Source organism: Scyliorhinus canicula, chromosome 15, assembly GCF_902713615.1.
Source record: "Scyliorhinus canicula chromosome 15, sScyCan1.1, whole genome shotgun sequence".
In the NCBI taxonomy this organism is placed as follows: domain Eukaryota; kingdom Metazoa; phylum Chordata; class Chondrichthyes; order Carcharhiniformes; family Scyliorhinidae; genus Scyliorhinus; species Scyliorhinus canicula.
The window spans coordinates 46,397,569-46,413,732 of NC_052160.1; the positions used below are offsets into that span (position 1 = coordinate 46,397,569).

Genomic DNA, 16,164 nt, shown 5'->3' on the forward strand with positions numbered 1-16,164 from the left:
GAGACTGCTGAGTAAAATAAGGGCCCATGGTATTCGAGGCAAGGTACTAACATGGATTGACGATTGGCTGTCATGCAGAAGGCAGAGAGTTGGGATAAAAGGTTCTTTTTCGGAATGGCAACCGGTGACAAGTGGTGTCCCGCAGGGTTCAGTGTTGGGGCCACAGCTGTTCTCTTTATATATTAATGATCTAGATGACGGGACTGGGGGCATTCTGGCCAAGTTTGCCGATGATACAAAGATAGGTGGAGGGGCAGGTAGTATTGAGGAGGTGGGGAGGCTGCAGAAAGATTTAGACAGTTTAGGAGAATGGTCCAAGAAGTGGCTGATGAAATTCAACGTGGGCAAGTGCGAGGTCTTGCACTTTGGAAAAAAGAATAGAGGCATGGACTATTTTCTAAACAGTGACAAAATTCATAATGCTAAAGTGCAAAGGGACTTGGGAGTCCTAGTCCAGGATTCTCTAAAGGTAAACTTGCAGGTTGAGTCCGTAATTAAAAAAGCAAATGTAATGTTGTCATTTATCTCAAGAGGCTTGGAATATAAAAGCAGGGATGTACTTCTGAGGCTTTATAAAGCACTAGTTAGGCCCCATTTAGAATACTGTGAGCAATTGTGGGCCCCATACCTCAGGAAGGACATACTGGCACTGGAGCGGGTCCAGCGGAGATTCACACGGATGATCCCAGGAATGGTAGGCCTAACATACGATGAACGTCTGAGGATCGTGGGATTATATTCATTGGAGTTTAGGAGGTTGAGGGGAGATCTAATAGAAACGTACAAGATAATGAATGGCTTGGATAGGATGGACGTAGGGAAGTTGTTTCCATTAGCAGGGGAGACTAGGACGCGGGGGCACAGCCTTAGAATAAAAGGGGGTCACTTTAGAACAGAGATGAGGAGAAATTTCTTCAGCCAGAGAGTGGTAGGTCTGTGGAATTCATTGCCACAGAGGGCGGTAGAGGCCGGGACATTGAGTGTCTTTAAGACAGAAATTGATAAATTCTTGATTTCTCGAGGAATTAAGGGCTATGGGGAGAGAGCGGATAAATGGAGTTGAAATCAACCATGATTGAATGGTGGAGTGGACTCGATGGGCCGAATGGCCTTACTTCCACTCCTATGTCTTATGGTCTTATGGTCTTCTATCCATAATATGTTGTGAGTCAGGAGATGAAAGAACTTGTACAAAAGCTCTGAACCTATAGGGACTGCTGAGTGGATGCAAGTTAGGTTTCAGAATGAAGAGTTGGTTGGGGTTTCCTGTGTTGTTCTTCAACAAGCTGTTTCTTCCCAAGAATATCCAAAGCCTCGGCTGGGTGAGCTGGAGTCGATCCGGATGCAGGCTCAGGGGAATCCCATCCTCCTGTCACAGAGTCTACAAGACTTGATGCATATTGACACGGTGCAGGTGGAACTAATTCCAGAGAAGAAGGGTCTGTTTCTAAAACATGTGGAATATGAACTTTCCAGCCAGGTGAGCTCAGCCAAGGGCTTTTCCATTGTGTTCTGCATTGTCCTGGGTCTCTGCTTTCATTGATCTTTAGGATTCAGCCTTGTACTCACAGACCTACATTGGCTCCTGGTCCACCAAGACCTGAGTTTTAACACCTGCATCCTTGTATTCAAATCTCTGTAAAGTTCGCTATGCTTCTCTAACTCTGATCTCTTTTGCGACTCCCAACTTTGTGTTCCACATTGATGCCCGTGCCATCCTCTGTCAGGCCCTCGGCTCTGGAACCCTTCCCCAAACCTTTCCACCACTCTCTCCTTAAAACCTACCTCTTTGGCTTGGTGTCAACTTTTGTCGGATCACACATCTGAAAAGTGACTTGGGATGTTTTGTTACTTTAAAGATGCCATATAAATGCTGTTGTTTTAAAAGCCGATGCTCGGCACCACTGAGCCCATGCTGTTTATTTAATCTTTTCTCTCGATTTTAACCTTGGTGATTCCTTGCTGTATGAGCCATGAATCTTCACATCTTTCTTCACTAAGCCTCCTCTTTGCCCATGGTTGTCATCAGTAAGCTGATTGTTTTGTTGGATATCCTAGTACAATCCTTTTTTTTACATGATTCTTTGTCCATATTATGTTTCCTTCCTGAAGCAGGAAAACAAAGACTTGTATTTGTATTGCCTTTGACAGGCTGCATGACCCAAATCACTTTACATCCAGTGAAGTACTTTTGAAACCTAGTCATTGTTTTAATGTCTGAAATGCAACAGTCAGCTTGCACATAGCAGGGTCCCACAAACAGCAATCAGATAAATTACCTGATAATCTGCTTACAAGTGATGTTCAATGAGGGATAGATAGTTGCTGGGACACAGGTGGAGGGAAGACTCTGCTTTCTCCTCTTAAAATAGTGCTATGGGAATTTTTACATTCACTGAAGAGAGCAGACGGGGGCCTTGGTTATTGTCTCAGCTGAAAGCACGCACCTCCAATAGTGCAGCACTCCCATAACTGTGGTTGACTTTGTGCTCAAGTTTATGGAGCCGTGTTTAAACCCACAACCTTCTGACTTAGAGGATCACAGGTGGTTAAATACAGTTTGAGGACAGTTATCATGATTTAATAGAATGATAGAATAGGCTAATGGGGCTCAGTAGACAACTCCTGCTGGAAAATGGACATCAGAGGAGAAGAGAAACTGATTTGGCTGTAACAGCATGCTGACACTCACTGGTGGAAGAGCAGTGCAATTGTACCCCCATGTGCAGTTCATCACCTTTTTTAGGAGAGAGGGTTTGTGGTGAAGAAGAGAAGGAATCAAAGCTGTATAACTAAGAAAACTCCAATCTTTTGCTGCATTTTCCTTTCAGCGATTCAAGTCATCGGTTTACCGAAGATACAATGATTTTGTGGTATTTCACGAAGTGCTGCTCCAGCGGTTCCCATATCGGATGGTGCCAGCATTGCCCCCAAAGAGAATGCTTCGAGGTAAACGACTGGTATGGCAAAACGATAATGTAATTGTGAAACTAGAAGTCTGCCCAAGCGGCCAGCTTCTTTGTTCTCCCTTCTTTGGTGGATACCGGGTAACTTTCAGCTTAGCAACGAGAGAATATTGACGGGACGGGAATGTCCTGTTTTTGTTGATCTGCATCCGTGAGACTCTCCCAACGATAGCATGTGTACATTGCCCCAGGCCTTCGAGGAAAACCAAATGTAGCCTGACTGAGCAATGCAGGGAGGGAGGAGAATGTAGCCATGTAGTGAACTTCAATGACATTCTGTTAGTCTGTATTTTCCAGGCAAAGTACAGAGTGATTATTGCTTTCCTCCTTGCTGGCTGTGCCACTATAGTTGCTAGTTATACTGAGTGGTCACTAAATGTAGCTAACAAAAGTAAAAAATATAGGAACACCGATGCTTGTTCTATCCACGCGGCAATGCAACCTGATCCATCCCCTTCAACATTACTGAAAATTATATTCCCTAACAGAGGGGAAACCGTGTAACCTGGAAAACAAAACTTGCTCCTTAAGAGATTAAAGCAAACTTTAGGAGACTGTGGTCACAATGAAGCATCACTAAACATCATTACACAACCCTGTCCCATCATTTCCAACCAAATATGACCCAATTAGGAACTGTACAAGACTGGGAATAGCTATCTCATTGTCCCCAGATATCAAACATTTTCTACCTGGCCTTTCCCATGTGAGAAAAAAATGCTCTTCAACTTTTTAGCATTTGTTGCCAAGGTTTCTATCCTGTTTTTATCTTCAGGTGAGTGTGGGTTGGGTCTAAGAACTCACTGGCCTTGAAGCTGTGAGTATCTTGGTGTGGGGCAGGTTTGATGGACCAACTGGCTTTTTCCTGTTTTATCAGTCTGGTACACTTAACATCTTTTTCTCCCACTGCTTCCTGATTTGGACAATTATGCTTGGTTACAGTCATCTGCGATGAAAAGAACAGAAGAAGGCCATTTAGCCCCTTGAGCCAGTCACTCCAATAATGGCTGATCAGATTGTGGGATTAACTCCTTTGCTGATTCCCCCATAATCCTTAATTCTTAATTTAACATCTGTAACTCAGCTTTGAATATATTTTGATGTTCTTGAGAATATGTGCTTGTGGTTGTTTTAGCTGGACAGTTTGTTCACTTTATTGGGGTCTGAATGTACTGTCAGATTTCACTGAACTTGCATCTTAAACCAAGAAGTAAAAATGTGGGTGTTATATTCAAGTCTGATATTGATAGATTTTTGGATAAAAAGGGAATCAAGGGATATGAAGACAAGGGCGTGAAAGTTGAGCTGAGAAGGATCAGCCATGATCTTATTGAATGATGGAGGAGGATCGAGGAGCTGTCTGGCCTACACCTCCTTATGTTCTGATTGTTGAGCATGATTTATACTGACCACCTGCAGAAACTCGTATTGGCATTGAGCAATTTGTTCCTTGAAATAATGCTAACATGCACGTGTTTCATCGACCATTGCTACTTTGGAGGAGAGGCTGTTTTAAAAATAAAATTGATGCTTGGAGTTATGTGGCTGCTTTATTTTGTGTTTACTGTGTCTTGCAAGTGTATTTAACTGTTTTGAATTTCTCCACCCACCCCCAGTTGACCGAGAGTTCATTGAGAGCCGGCGACGTTCACTGAAACGCTTCGTTAACCTGGTGGCTCGTCACCCATTCTTTTCTGAGGATGAGCTTCTGCAGATCTTCCTGTGCTTCAGTGGTCCTGTGAGTATTGTGTATAGCAACACCTCCAAGCTGATTTATTTGCCACTTTTCACATGCAAGAATGTTTCCTGGGAATGACTGGTTAGAGCACTGAGTGAATAATGAGCAATGATTCTTATCCAGAGGAGTGAGGGAGTATTGTGAAGAACGAAATGGTGAAGGGTTGCAGGAGCAATTTCTTCTCCACATGTTCCCTTACTGCTGAGTGCCAGATCTCAGCTCAGGGGCGAAATTCTCCGACCCCCAGCAGGGTCGGAGAATCGCCTGGGGCCGCCGAAAATCCCGCCCCTGCCGTGGTAGAGATTCTCCGCCACCCGGGAAGTGGCGGTGGCGGGAATCTTGCCACTCCGATCGGCGAGGCCCCTGCGGTGATTCTCCGGCCCGGATGGGCCGAAGTCCCGCCGCTGGGAGGCCTCTCCTGCCGCCAACCGGTGCCAACCGCTCCGGCGTGGGGCTAGGTGGAATTCTCCCCACCTTTGGGGAGGCCCGACCCTGGAGTGGTTGGCGCCACTCCCCTACACCGGGACCCCCGTCACGCCGGGTAGGGGGGAATCCCGCCCCAGTTTTTGAGAGCTGTTGAGTGAAGCCAAGTCAAGGACCTCCCTTTTGGGGGATGTAGGGGTGGGTGGACAGAGATGGATAGGGAATTCTCATCATGCCTCTGATGCCTATGCCTTTACAACAGCCCACCTTTGCTGCACTGTGGCGCGTGGTGGAAGACTCAAGAGGGGAGAAAAATCTCCTGGAGCTACAACTGATGTGACTTCAAAGAAAATATTAATATTTTGTAACATCCTGATGCCTCTGCACTGTAATTATAGTGAGAAGGTGACATCATCGCAAAACAGAATTGCCTAAAATTAACATGTTTATGAATCTAATGGTCATTTTACTCTGTTACTGGGGACAATGCTAAGAAAAACCTCTTGAGATTGTTAAAACATGATACTTCAGCCATTAATGTGTGTTATTGATGACTGGATATTTCCTACTGTCTTTTAAAATTATAAAATTGTTTTGTATCTTGATGTTTCACATATCTTTTCGGGAAAGAAACCCGTCTAAATCAAAATTGGTGGCTCCTTTCCCATAACAATGGGCCTGACCTTTAACCACCCTCCACAATAACCAAGTAAATCACTCTGTTGTATGAAACTGCTACACACTACGTTAATTGCAGTGGTTAAAGAACAAAATCTACCATGAGCTCGGAGGGGCAAAAATGCCAGCTGTACCAAATACATTCTGAGCGTGAAGTTTAAAAAAAGTTGTCTGAAGATTAACCCTGCTCTTGAAATAGGATTTTGCATATTTTCCCTTTCTTTTTATAAAGGATGTCCAGAATAAGATTCGGGAATCTTTGCGAGGAATGGGTGATGAGTTTATGACGTGTGGAATTGCAGCAACAGCTAAGGTAATGATTTGAGCATTGCTGCTGTAGGGATAAGTATTTCTATGGATAATCCAGTGATGCTCTGTAAACTAATGGTGTCAGCATTAGGGTTTCAGTGAAGTGTCTTGGTGTAACTCTCATGCTACATCCATTTGCAAAGGAACCAAGAGCATAATTGCAGATCATGTCTTTCCAAACGTGAGTTATCTGCAGAGAGCATCCTGGAATCTAATTTTCAGTCTGTGTTACAGATCACATCACAATTCATGGGAGCTTTTTTAGGTTATTTAATCCAGCATGTTACACAAAAGCCTAAATGCACAACATGAAAGGAGCTGTATGTTGGTTTTAAACACTAGATCTCCAGGTGATGCTTAAGAACAGGAGTTGACCATTCAGCCTCTTGAGTTGTTCTGACATTCAATTAGATTATGGCTTATCTGTGCCTCTACTCCATTTATGTGCCTTTGCTCCATATACCATAAGAACCGCAGTGGTTAGCAATGCTGCCTCAAGGGCCAAGGGCCTGGGTTCGATCCTGGCTCCGGGTCACTGTCCGTGTGGAGTTTGCACATGCTACCCGTGTCTGCATGGGTCTCCCCTCCACAACCCAAAAAGATGTGCAGAGTAGGTGGAATAGCCACGTTAAATTGCCCTTTATTGGAAAAAAGAATTGGGTACTCTAAATTTTTTTTTAAAAGAACTTAAGAAGTAGGCAACTCAGCCCCTCGAGCCCTCTCTCGGCCTCAACTGCATTTTCCAGCCTGTTCTCCATAACCCTTCAACCCATTACTAATTAGAAATCTGTCAATCTGCTCCTTAATTTACTCAATGCCCTGGCATTCACCACACTCAGGGGTAGTGAATTTCTCAGATATCATGACCCAGTCGAAAACTTGTCTCCATATGAACGCTTCTGTTGTCCTAGTGTCCCCAGCCTTTTGCGGAAAGTAATTTTCAGATTTCTATTAAATAAATAATGAAATCATCTATTTCAATGTTGTTGGTTCAGGGATAAATGCCCCTCAGGACACTGGGGGAGGGGAGCTCATCTGCATTTCAAATGGCTACATCTATCCATTAGGGCAAACAAAGCTTCGGTTCAATGTTGTTAAAAGATAGCATCTCTAACAATGCAGCACTCCCTCCTCGAGCCAGGTGCGTCCAAGATGGAATTTAGACCGGTGCAGCGAGGTGATGCTACGATGGGAGTGTCAACCTAAATAGTGTACTCAGAGTCTGGCATTTATGGATCTAATACGCAAGGTCCAATTGATATTCTATAATTGCATGCGTCAAGGAAGTGTCCAGCTTTCAATTGCTATATTGAAGGAAAAGACAGGGCAGCACGGTAGCATTGTGGATAGCACAATCGCTTCACAGCTCCAGTGTCCCAGGTTCGATTCCGGCTTGGGCCACTGTCTGTGCGGAGTCTGCACATCCTCCCCGTGTGTGCGTGGGTTTCCTCCGGGTGCTCCGGTTTCCTCCCCCACAGTCCAAAGATGTGCAGGTTAGGTGGATTGGCTATGATAAATTGCCCTTAGTGTCCAAAATTGCCCTTAGTGTTGGGTGGGGTTACTGGGTTATGGGGATAGGGTGGAGGTGTTAACCTTGGGTAGGGTGCTCTTTCCAGGAGCCGGTACAGACTCGATGGGCCGAATGGCCTCCTTCTGTACTGTAAATTCTATGAAATAACAAGCGTTGGTCTATTAATTCCATGAATTCAATTGTTTATGTGAATATTTTTCTCTCTTCCCCCCCCAACGCGCCCCCTCCCCCTCCCCAACGCCTTTACAAAATGCAGGAATTACTGCCACCTGATATTCAGGCTCAGTTTGGTGCCAGCAGGGAGTTGATTCGAAACATCTACAACAGCTTCCGTAAGCTGAGGGACCGGGCCGAGAGAATGGCAAACCGATCTGCCGAGAATGCCACTGATCTCATGTTGTTTGGGAAGGAATTGAGGTAAATTATGAAACTGTGTGATGATGTGGGTTCAGTTATGTCACAATCTATTTGCCTGCTGTTGCGACCTGTCTTTGGGTTTTTAGCAATTTTTAAAAACCTGCTATTGTCGCCCTTGCCAGTCCTGTGTCATGTGCTCTTCTTTGCTTCTGAGCCCCTACAGCTCAGACTGGCTTTGGGGGAGGAGAGCAATGTTTTTTGCTTTTCTTTTTAAAATCCCCTTTTCCCTTATCTCAGTCAGTTCTCTCCATCTATTTATCTCTTGCTGTCTCTTTCCTACTTTCTCTGGGTGTGGGTGTGTGTGTGTTTCTCTATCTGTCTCTCACACACCGCCTACCCCCATTTTGCTGGGTGCACACTTGTACTGTTGGAGGGTTAATCTGGGATGGCCAGTATTTCACTTCTTGCAGCTGGGCACAGGTTTGAAACCTGCACTGTGTGCCGTGCAGAGGGTGGTGATGTATTTCTGTGTATTTCTGCTTGGGCGGAGGGAAGAGTTCAGCCTGGGTGTCTGGTGATGGAGATAACACGGAACAACCCATTTGCTTGGGATGTATCCCATAGCTCTGGAGTGGGGGGTGCGTCTTGCATAGTTCACCATTGAAAAGTTACTGGGAGTGGAGGTTTTAAGGGGTACATTTACAAGCTGTGCCAGTTATTTTTTTTTTTTAATAAATGTTTTTATTAAAGCTTTTTCCAACCAACTATTTTACATAACAAAAATAAACGAGAATTATTAAACAAAACAAGGTGGGTGTTATCTTTACACAAAACAAAGTTCACATTATTAATAATTCTCTCCCCCCCCCCCCCCCCCCCCCCCCGGGGATGCTGCTGCTGCTGACATTTACTGCTCCCCTAGAAAGTCAAGGAAAGGTTGCCACTGCCGGGAGAACCCCATCAAGGACCCTCTCAAGGCGAACTTTATTCGCTCCAGTGCTGAGGAACCCAGCTATATCACTATCCAAGGTCTCCACACTCAGGGCTTTCGAGTCCCTCCACATTAACAAGATCCGTCTCCACGGCGCTGAGGTCCCAGGTTCGATCCCGGCTCAGGGTCACTCTCCGTGTGGAGTTTGCACATTCTCCCCGTGTCTGCGTGGGTTTCGCCCCCACAACCCAAAAATGTGCAGAGTAGGTGGATTGGCCATGCTAAATTGCCCCTTAATTGGAAAAAATAATTGGGTAATCTAAATTTATAAAAAAAAAACAAGATCCGTCTCCAGGCTACCAGGGAGGCAAAAGCCAATACCTCGACCTCTTTCGCTTCCTGCACTCCCGGATCCTCTGACACCCCAGATATCGCTATTGTTGGACTCGCCTGCACCCGAGTGTCCAAAATCCTAGACATGGCTCTCGCAAAGCCCTGCCAGAATTCTTTAAGCGCCGGGCAAGCCCAAAACATATGGGCATGGTTCGCCAGACTCCCTGCTCACCTCGCGCACCTGTCCTCCACCCCAAAGAACTTGCTCATTCTCCCCGTCGTCATGTGAGCCCGGTGCACCACCTTAAACTGAATTAAGCTGAGCCTGGTATGTGATGAGAAGGAATTTACCCGGCCCAGGGCATCAGCCCACAGGCCCTCATCCAGCTCCTCCTCCCACTTGCCATTCAACTCCTCCACTGAGGCTTCCTCCGCCTCCTGCAGCTCCTGATATATGTCCGACACCTTCCCCTGCCCTACCCAGATGCCAGACACAAGCCTGTCCTGCATCCTATGTGGGGGCAGCAGCGGAAATGTCCCCACCTGCTTTTTAAGAAAGTCCCGAACCTGGAGGTACCTGAACGCATTTCCCGGGGGCAGGCCGACCTCCTTCAGCGCCTGCACCCTGGGGAAAGTCCTGTCTATAAACAGGTCTCCCATTCTCCTAATGCCTGCCCTATACCAGCCTTGGAACCCCCCATCCTCCCGGAGCAAATCTGTGGTTATTCCGTATCGGGGTCCACACTGAGGCCCCCTCCTCCTGCCTATGCCTTCTCCACTGCCCCCAAATCCTCACTGCCGCCGCCACCACCGGACTTGTGTTGTATCGCGCCGGCGAGAACGGCATCAGCGCCGTGACTAGTGCCCCTAGGCAGGTGCCTCTGCATGATGCCGCCCCATCTCCATCATCCACTTCCTAATCATGGCCACATTGGCCGCCCAATAATAGCTGCAGACGTTCGGCAGAGCCAGTCCTATAATCCTATTCACCTGCTTAAAAAAGGACTTTGGGATGAAAATGGGGAGGCACAGAAAAACGAAGAGAAACCTGGGGAGAACCGTCATCTTCACAGTCTGCACCCGTCCCGCCAGGGAAAGCGGGAGCATGTCCCACCTTTTAAAATCTCCCTCCATCTGCTCCACCAGCCGGGTTAAGTTGAGCCTGTGCAGGGCATCCCAGTTCCTAGCCACTTGTATCCCCAAGTACCGAAAACTCCTCTCCACTATCTTGAGCGGAAGCTCCCCCAGTCTCTCTTCCTGGCCCCTAGCGTGGACCACGAACAGCTCACTCTTTCCCCACATTCAACTTGTACCCCGAAAAGCTCCCAAAGTCCTTTAGGGTCAACATGACCTCCCCATCCCCTCTAGTGGGTCCGAAATATACAATAGCAGGTCATCCGCGTAGAGGGAAACCCGGTGTCCCTTTCTCCCCCACACTGCGCACCAGCCCCCTCCAGTCCCTTGAAGTCCTGAGCGCTATGGCCAACGGCTCAATTGCCAGGGCAAACAGCAATGGGGACAGGGGCACCCCTGCCTCGTCCCCCGATGCAGCTTGAAATAGTCCGACCTTAGCCGGTTCGTGGACACACCTGCTACAGGGGCCTGATACAGGAACTTGACCCACCCTATAAATCCCTCACCAAATCCAAACCTGCTTAACGCTTCCCACAGGTACTCCCACTCCACCCTGTCAAAGGCCTTCCCCGCATCCATTGCAGCCACTACTTCCGCATCTCCCCCTCCAAGGGCATCATGATAATGTTCAGGAGCCTCCTCACATTCGTGTTCTGCTGCCTGCCCTTGACGAAACCCGTCAGATCCTCCTCAGTCACTCCCGGGACACAGTCCTCTATTCTGGTGGCCAGAATTTTTGCCAACAATTTAGCGTCTACATTCAGGAGCGATATCGGCCTGTCGGACCCACATTGGAGCGGATCCTTCTCCTTGTTCAAAAGAAGCGAAAACAATGCCTGCGACATCGTCGGGTGGAGGTCCCTCTCTCCTTTGCCTCATTAAAGGTTCTTTGCAGGATTGGGCTCAGCAGCTCCGAGAACTTCTTACAGAATTCTACAGGGAAGCCATCCGGCCCCGGGGCCTTGCCCGACTGCATGCTTGCCAGCCCCTTAACTACCTCCAATTCAATCGGGGCCCCCAACCCCTCCACTTGCTCTGCTTCCACCCTCAATCGAGGCCCCCTTCCCCTCCCCTCAGGGATTCCGACTCGTGCAGCTTCCCGTAGAACTCCCTGAGGACTTTGTTAACCCTCTCTGGGCTCAACACTGTGTTGCCTTCCTTATCCCGCACTGCCCCAATCTCCCTAGCTGTCTCCCTCCTGCGCAATTGGTGCGCCAGCATCCTACTCGCCTTCTCCCCATACTTGTAGACTGCCCCTTTCACTTTCCTCAACTGTGCCTCCACCTTCCCCGTGGTCAGCAAGTCGAACTCCGCCTGCAGTTTCCACACCGGTCTTCGCCTCCAAGTGCCGCCCCCGCCCCGTTTAGCGGCCCGAAATCCCGATCTCGGCGGGAGCTGCCGTGAATGCGACCTAGCAGGTCATGGTCGCCACCGGAAGTCAAGCTGTGCCAGTTATTTAAGAATGGAAACTGTTCCAGTCAATCTCCAAAAGCTGTGTTCAGTGAGCAGAGGTTGAATCATCAGAAATTCAAAAGCCATAGCAGTGATTAATTATGGCAATACAAAATACCAAGAAAGGGAGGCCAAAGAGGTAGCGGGTGGAGGAAGAATAGAAAGAATGTTTTTCACCAGGCTGTGAGATTGGAAACAGCTGTAGCTTGTTTTTACAGGAGTGAATTTACGGAGAGCTTTAAGTTGCAGGGTCAGAGACTGAAAGAGACTCAAAATAGCAACCACCCCCATTCCCCAGGAGAAGCTCAGGGGCCATCCTGAAGTGAGCAGAGAAATGGTTCTGGCACAGCAAAGAAGGAAATGCTTGTGCTGATTGAACTCAAGGCTCTTGAAGACTGAGGGGGCTAATAAAGCCGAGCAAAATGGTACTGCATGCACTGTTTTTAAGGTGGCAACCAAGATTAAATTGTTTTAAAGTTTAACCTACATTGCTACTATTAAAATAAGAAAGAACTTGCATGGTTCCTTTCACAATCTTAGGATGTTTCAAAGTGCTTTTCAGGCAGTGAAGTACTTTTAAAATGTAGTCACTATTAAGTAATACAATAATTTTATTGCAGGGTCATGACCTATTTAGAAAATCCTAGGCATGACCAATTCTTATCTTTCTAAAACATATTTATTCCAATGATATGGGTTTCATTGGAAAGGTTGGCATTTATTGGCCCTATAGTTGTCTTTGAGGAGGTGGCGGTGAGCCACTGCCTTGAACCACTGCAGTTTGTGTGGTGAAGGTGATCTCAAAGTGCCATTAGGAAGGGAGTTGAAGAATTTTGACCTTGCAGCGAAAGAGTACCACAATCAATATATGTCCACGTCAGACGGCGCGTGACCAGGAAGTAATGTTTTTCTAATGTGCTTCTCAACCCCTGTAATGTGTACATTTTGTTTCTCCAATCTTCTCCATCTGTACCTCAGTACCCTGGGCTCTGATACAACTCCAGTTCCATCATGGGCAACAACAGCAAGCAACACATGGGGTACCCTGAAGCAAGCCCTTAAAGGCTTATCTGTGGAGTTTGCATTACTCGCCGATAAAGCTGCACAGCAGGCAAGTCCAGTAATTAATCACTGCCTTCTGCCATTGGGCTACAAAGGAAGAAATATCTGACATTTACAAAGTGCCTTTCATTACTAAGGACATCCCAAAGTACTTTCCGGCCAATGAAATATTTTTGAAGTGATGTTATGTAAAAAATAGTAGCAGTCAATTAGTGCACAGCACGATCTCCCAAAAACAGTGTGATAATTACCAGATAATCTGTTCTGTCTAATGTTGATTGAGAGTTAAAATTGGCCAGAGCACTGAGGGGAACACCTTGCTCTTATTGGAACAGTGCCATGGCATCTTTTAAAGCCTTTGTTTAATGTCTCTTCCAAAAGATGATAGCTTTGACAGTGCAGCGCACATTCAGTGGTGCACTGGGATTGTCAGTCGAGATTTTGTGTTCAAGGCTCTGGAATGAGACATGAACCCATAATCTTCCGAATCCAAAGCAAAGGCGCTACCCATTGAGCCACAGCTGACACTATTGGTATTAGCAATTGTACATTGTATCCATGTAATTGGGAACTTGTAATCCAAGGTCAGTAACAGTCAATTGGAGATCCATATTGAGTGCATCTGCACTACACCAAGCTTCTGATGTGACTTTCTGCTTTACATTTAGAAGGCAAATATTTAGATTTAGATTTAGAACAGTACAGCACAGAACAGGCCCTTCGGCCCTCGATGTTGTGCCGAGCAATGATCACCCTACTCAAACTCACGTATCCACCCTATACCCGTAACCCAACAACTCCCCCTTAACCTTACTTTTAGAACACTACGGGCAATTTAGCATGGCCAATCCACCTAACCCGCACATCTTTGGACTGTGGGAGGAAACCGGAGCATCCGGAGGAAACCCACGCACACACGGGGAGGACGTGCAGACTCCGCACAGACAGTGACCCAGCCGGGAACCGAACCTGGGACCCTGGAGCTGTGAAGCATTGATGCTAACCACTATGCTACCGTGTTGCCCCTATATGTCTCCGAGTGGCTGGATTAGGAATGACATGGGACCGTAATGGCAAATCAGTCACAAGTGATGAGTGGGTCAGAGACACAGAAGGAGGAACAAATGAACTTTAATTGGAGTGTAGAAACATGTTGCACAGTTTTTACGTTTGTTTCCATGCCTTGAATAGGGTAAGCGAGAAGAGGAGGAAGTGGTGGAAAAACTCAATCTCTTCCTGGATTTATTGCAGTCCTACAAGGTCAGTGCTACCAGGGTGGATTGTATTTGAAGCATGTCAGACACATATTGTCTGATCCCAAATGGGTCAGTAAGAATGCGGAAATGTCAATGGTTTTATGTTTCGAATATAACCTTTAGAGTTCTGACGACGCATACACCTGGTTTGAACAATTGTGATTTTAGATTTATTTTTAAATTAGTTTAGCAATACTACTCATTATTCCAAGCAGAAAGGCTGGTCTGGCCTGGCCTTCTGGCAGCTGAGAGTTCCCCATTCCAGTACTCCGGTAAGCATTGGTGACCCATCTGACCAGCTGGCAGTAGGATGGAGCTGATGATGTATCTACAGGATGAGACTAGATAGAAATTATTAAATTTTGGGTCAGTTGTGGGGATGCATTTTTATTTTAGAGATTCTTCAATTTCCTAAATTGAATTTAAATTGCCTGAATTTGGATCTCTTGCTTTCAGGACTTGTGCGAGCGTCATGAGAAAGGTGTCCTTCATGAGCACCAACGTGCATTACAGAAATACAGCTCCATGAAGCGGCAGATGATGAGTGTAACTGTGCAGAACAAGGAACAGATTTCTGTGGAGCAACTGGAATCACGAATTGTACAGGTGCTCTGCTCCTCCTTCACGTTTGCCGTTGTAGACTAGTCTGACCATGAGACATTTAGTGTAGCCTTCCATTGCCGTGTCAAATTGCCTTTTCTTAATGTGAGAATCCAATGAGTATTAGCTGGTTCCTTGATTAAGGGTGGGACCCAACAAAAATGAGGTATTGCTTCGATGAAGAGAAACTGATTGAATTGTGTGAATGAGTTAAAGATTTGATGATTGCATGAGTCTTGGGTGTTGTGAGCATGGAAGAGTGTACTAATCAATTTGAATGCAGAGGAGAATTGAGTAAAAGCTTGCTCTTAATGTTGAGAAAGTGATCATAAGCCACTCATGTTTTGCTGAGGTCTGCAAGTGCAAGGTTCCTTCAAGAAAGTAAACCAGTGTTGTTGGTTGAATGACATTGAGTTGGGGTTTTCAAATGACAATGACTTGCATTTATTTAGTGCTGTTAGCATAGTAAAGTGTCCTGAGGTGTGTCACAGAAACTTAATCAAGCAAAGTTTGACAGCATGCCACATAAGGTGATTTTGCAGATAGAGGTAGGTTTTAAAGAGTATCTTACATAAAAAGAGAGCATGAGCAGCAGAGAGAAATTCACACCTTGGGGCCTTTGTAGCTGAAGGCACATATGCCAATGGTGGAATGATTAAATTTGAGGCGGGACAGCTCCGAGATCTTGGAGAGTTTTAGAGCCAGAGTAGATTACTTAGAAAGGTAGAGGCAAGTCTGTGAAAGGTTTTGAACACCAGGATGAATATTTAAAAATGAGGAATTTCTGGACATGGAGCCAACGTACGTCTATTGAAAAAGTGATAAGGGAGGAAGCTGGCGATGCAACGTTTTAAGGTCCTTGAAAAAAACACATTAAATTGAAACATTTAGGGAGAGATTTGATAATTTAGGAAATGTTGGAAGAATTAAGCCGGATAACGGCCTTCAAACTAATCCTTAACAGGAGTTGAGGGGAGGATGGTGAAAGAAATGTCATAATACCACACACACAAACCCAGCTGCCAATTCCAAAATCCCATTTGTAACCTTTCTGTGGTGCTGTCACCAAGACCATGAATATTTAAAAAGTAGCCTGGGTTTGGAGATGCCATAAAGGTTCGTGGCCTCTCATCAGATTGGCAATAAACTGCTGGCAAACTCTGTTTGGAGCGGAAAGCGCACTTTTGTAGTTTCTGTTCCTTTTCCTCTAACGTTAGCTTCAACTACGGTCTCATTACAGCAAGAAAATACAATCTTGACCATGGAGCTCCGGAACTATTTCTCAATGTTTTGCCTACACCAGGAGACTCAACTCATCCACATCTACCTGCATATCACCTCTCATGTGCTGACTGCCTTCATTGATTCCCAGATCCAAGGACACCGAGAGGTAT

General features: G+C 46.1%; 1 protein-coding gene across 1 annotated transcript in view; it reads left to right on the plus strand.

Moving 5' to 3' along the window:
* Positions 1 to 16,164, plus strand: part of snx8a (sorting nexin 8a) — a gene marked incomplete at its 5' end in the record, with an annotated part of 40,044 nt that overhangs the window by 17,743 nt on the left and 6,137 nt on the right. The window contains 9 exons of the mRNA XM_038819592.1: positions 1,302 to 1,480; positions 2,832 to 2,949; positions 4,583 to 4,704; positions 6,038 to 6,118; positions 7,902 to 8,062; positions 12,831 to 12,963; positions 14,106 to 14,174; positions 14,627 to 14,776; positions 16,011 to 16,160. Coding sequence (XP_038675520.1) covers positions 1,302 to 1,480; positions 2,832 to 2,949; positions 4,583 to 4,704; positions 6,038 to 6,118; positions 7,902 to 8,062; positions 12,831 to 12,963; positions 14,106 to 14,174; positions 14,627 to 14,776; positions 16,011 to 16,160 — 1,163 coding nt within the window. The remainder of the gene's footprint in view (positions 1 to 1,301; positions 1,481 to 2,831; positions 2,950 to 4,582; positions 4,705 to 6,037; positions 6,119 to 7,901; positions 8,063 to 12,830; positions 12,964 to 14,105; positions 14,175 to 14,626; positions 14,777 to 16,010; positions 16,161 to 16,164) is intronic.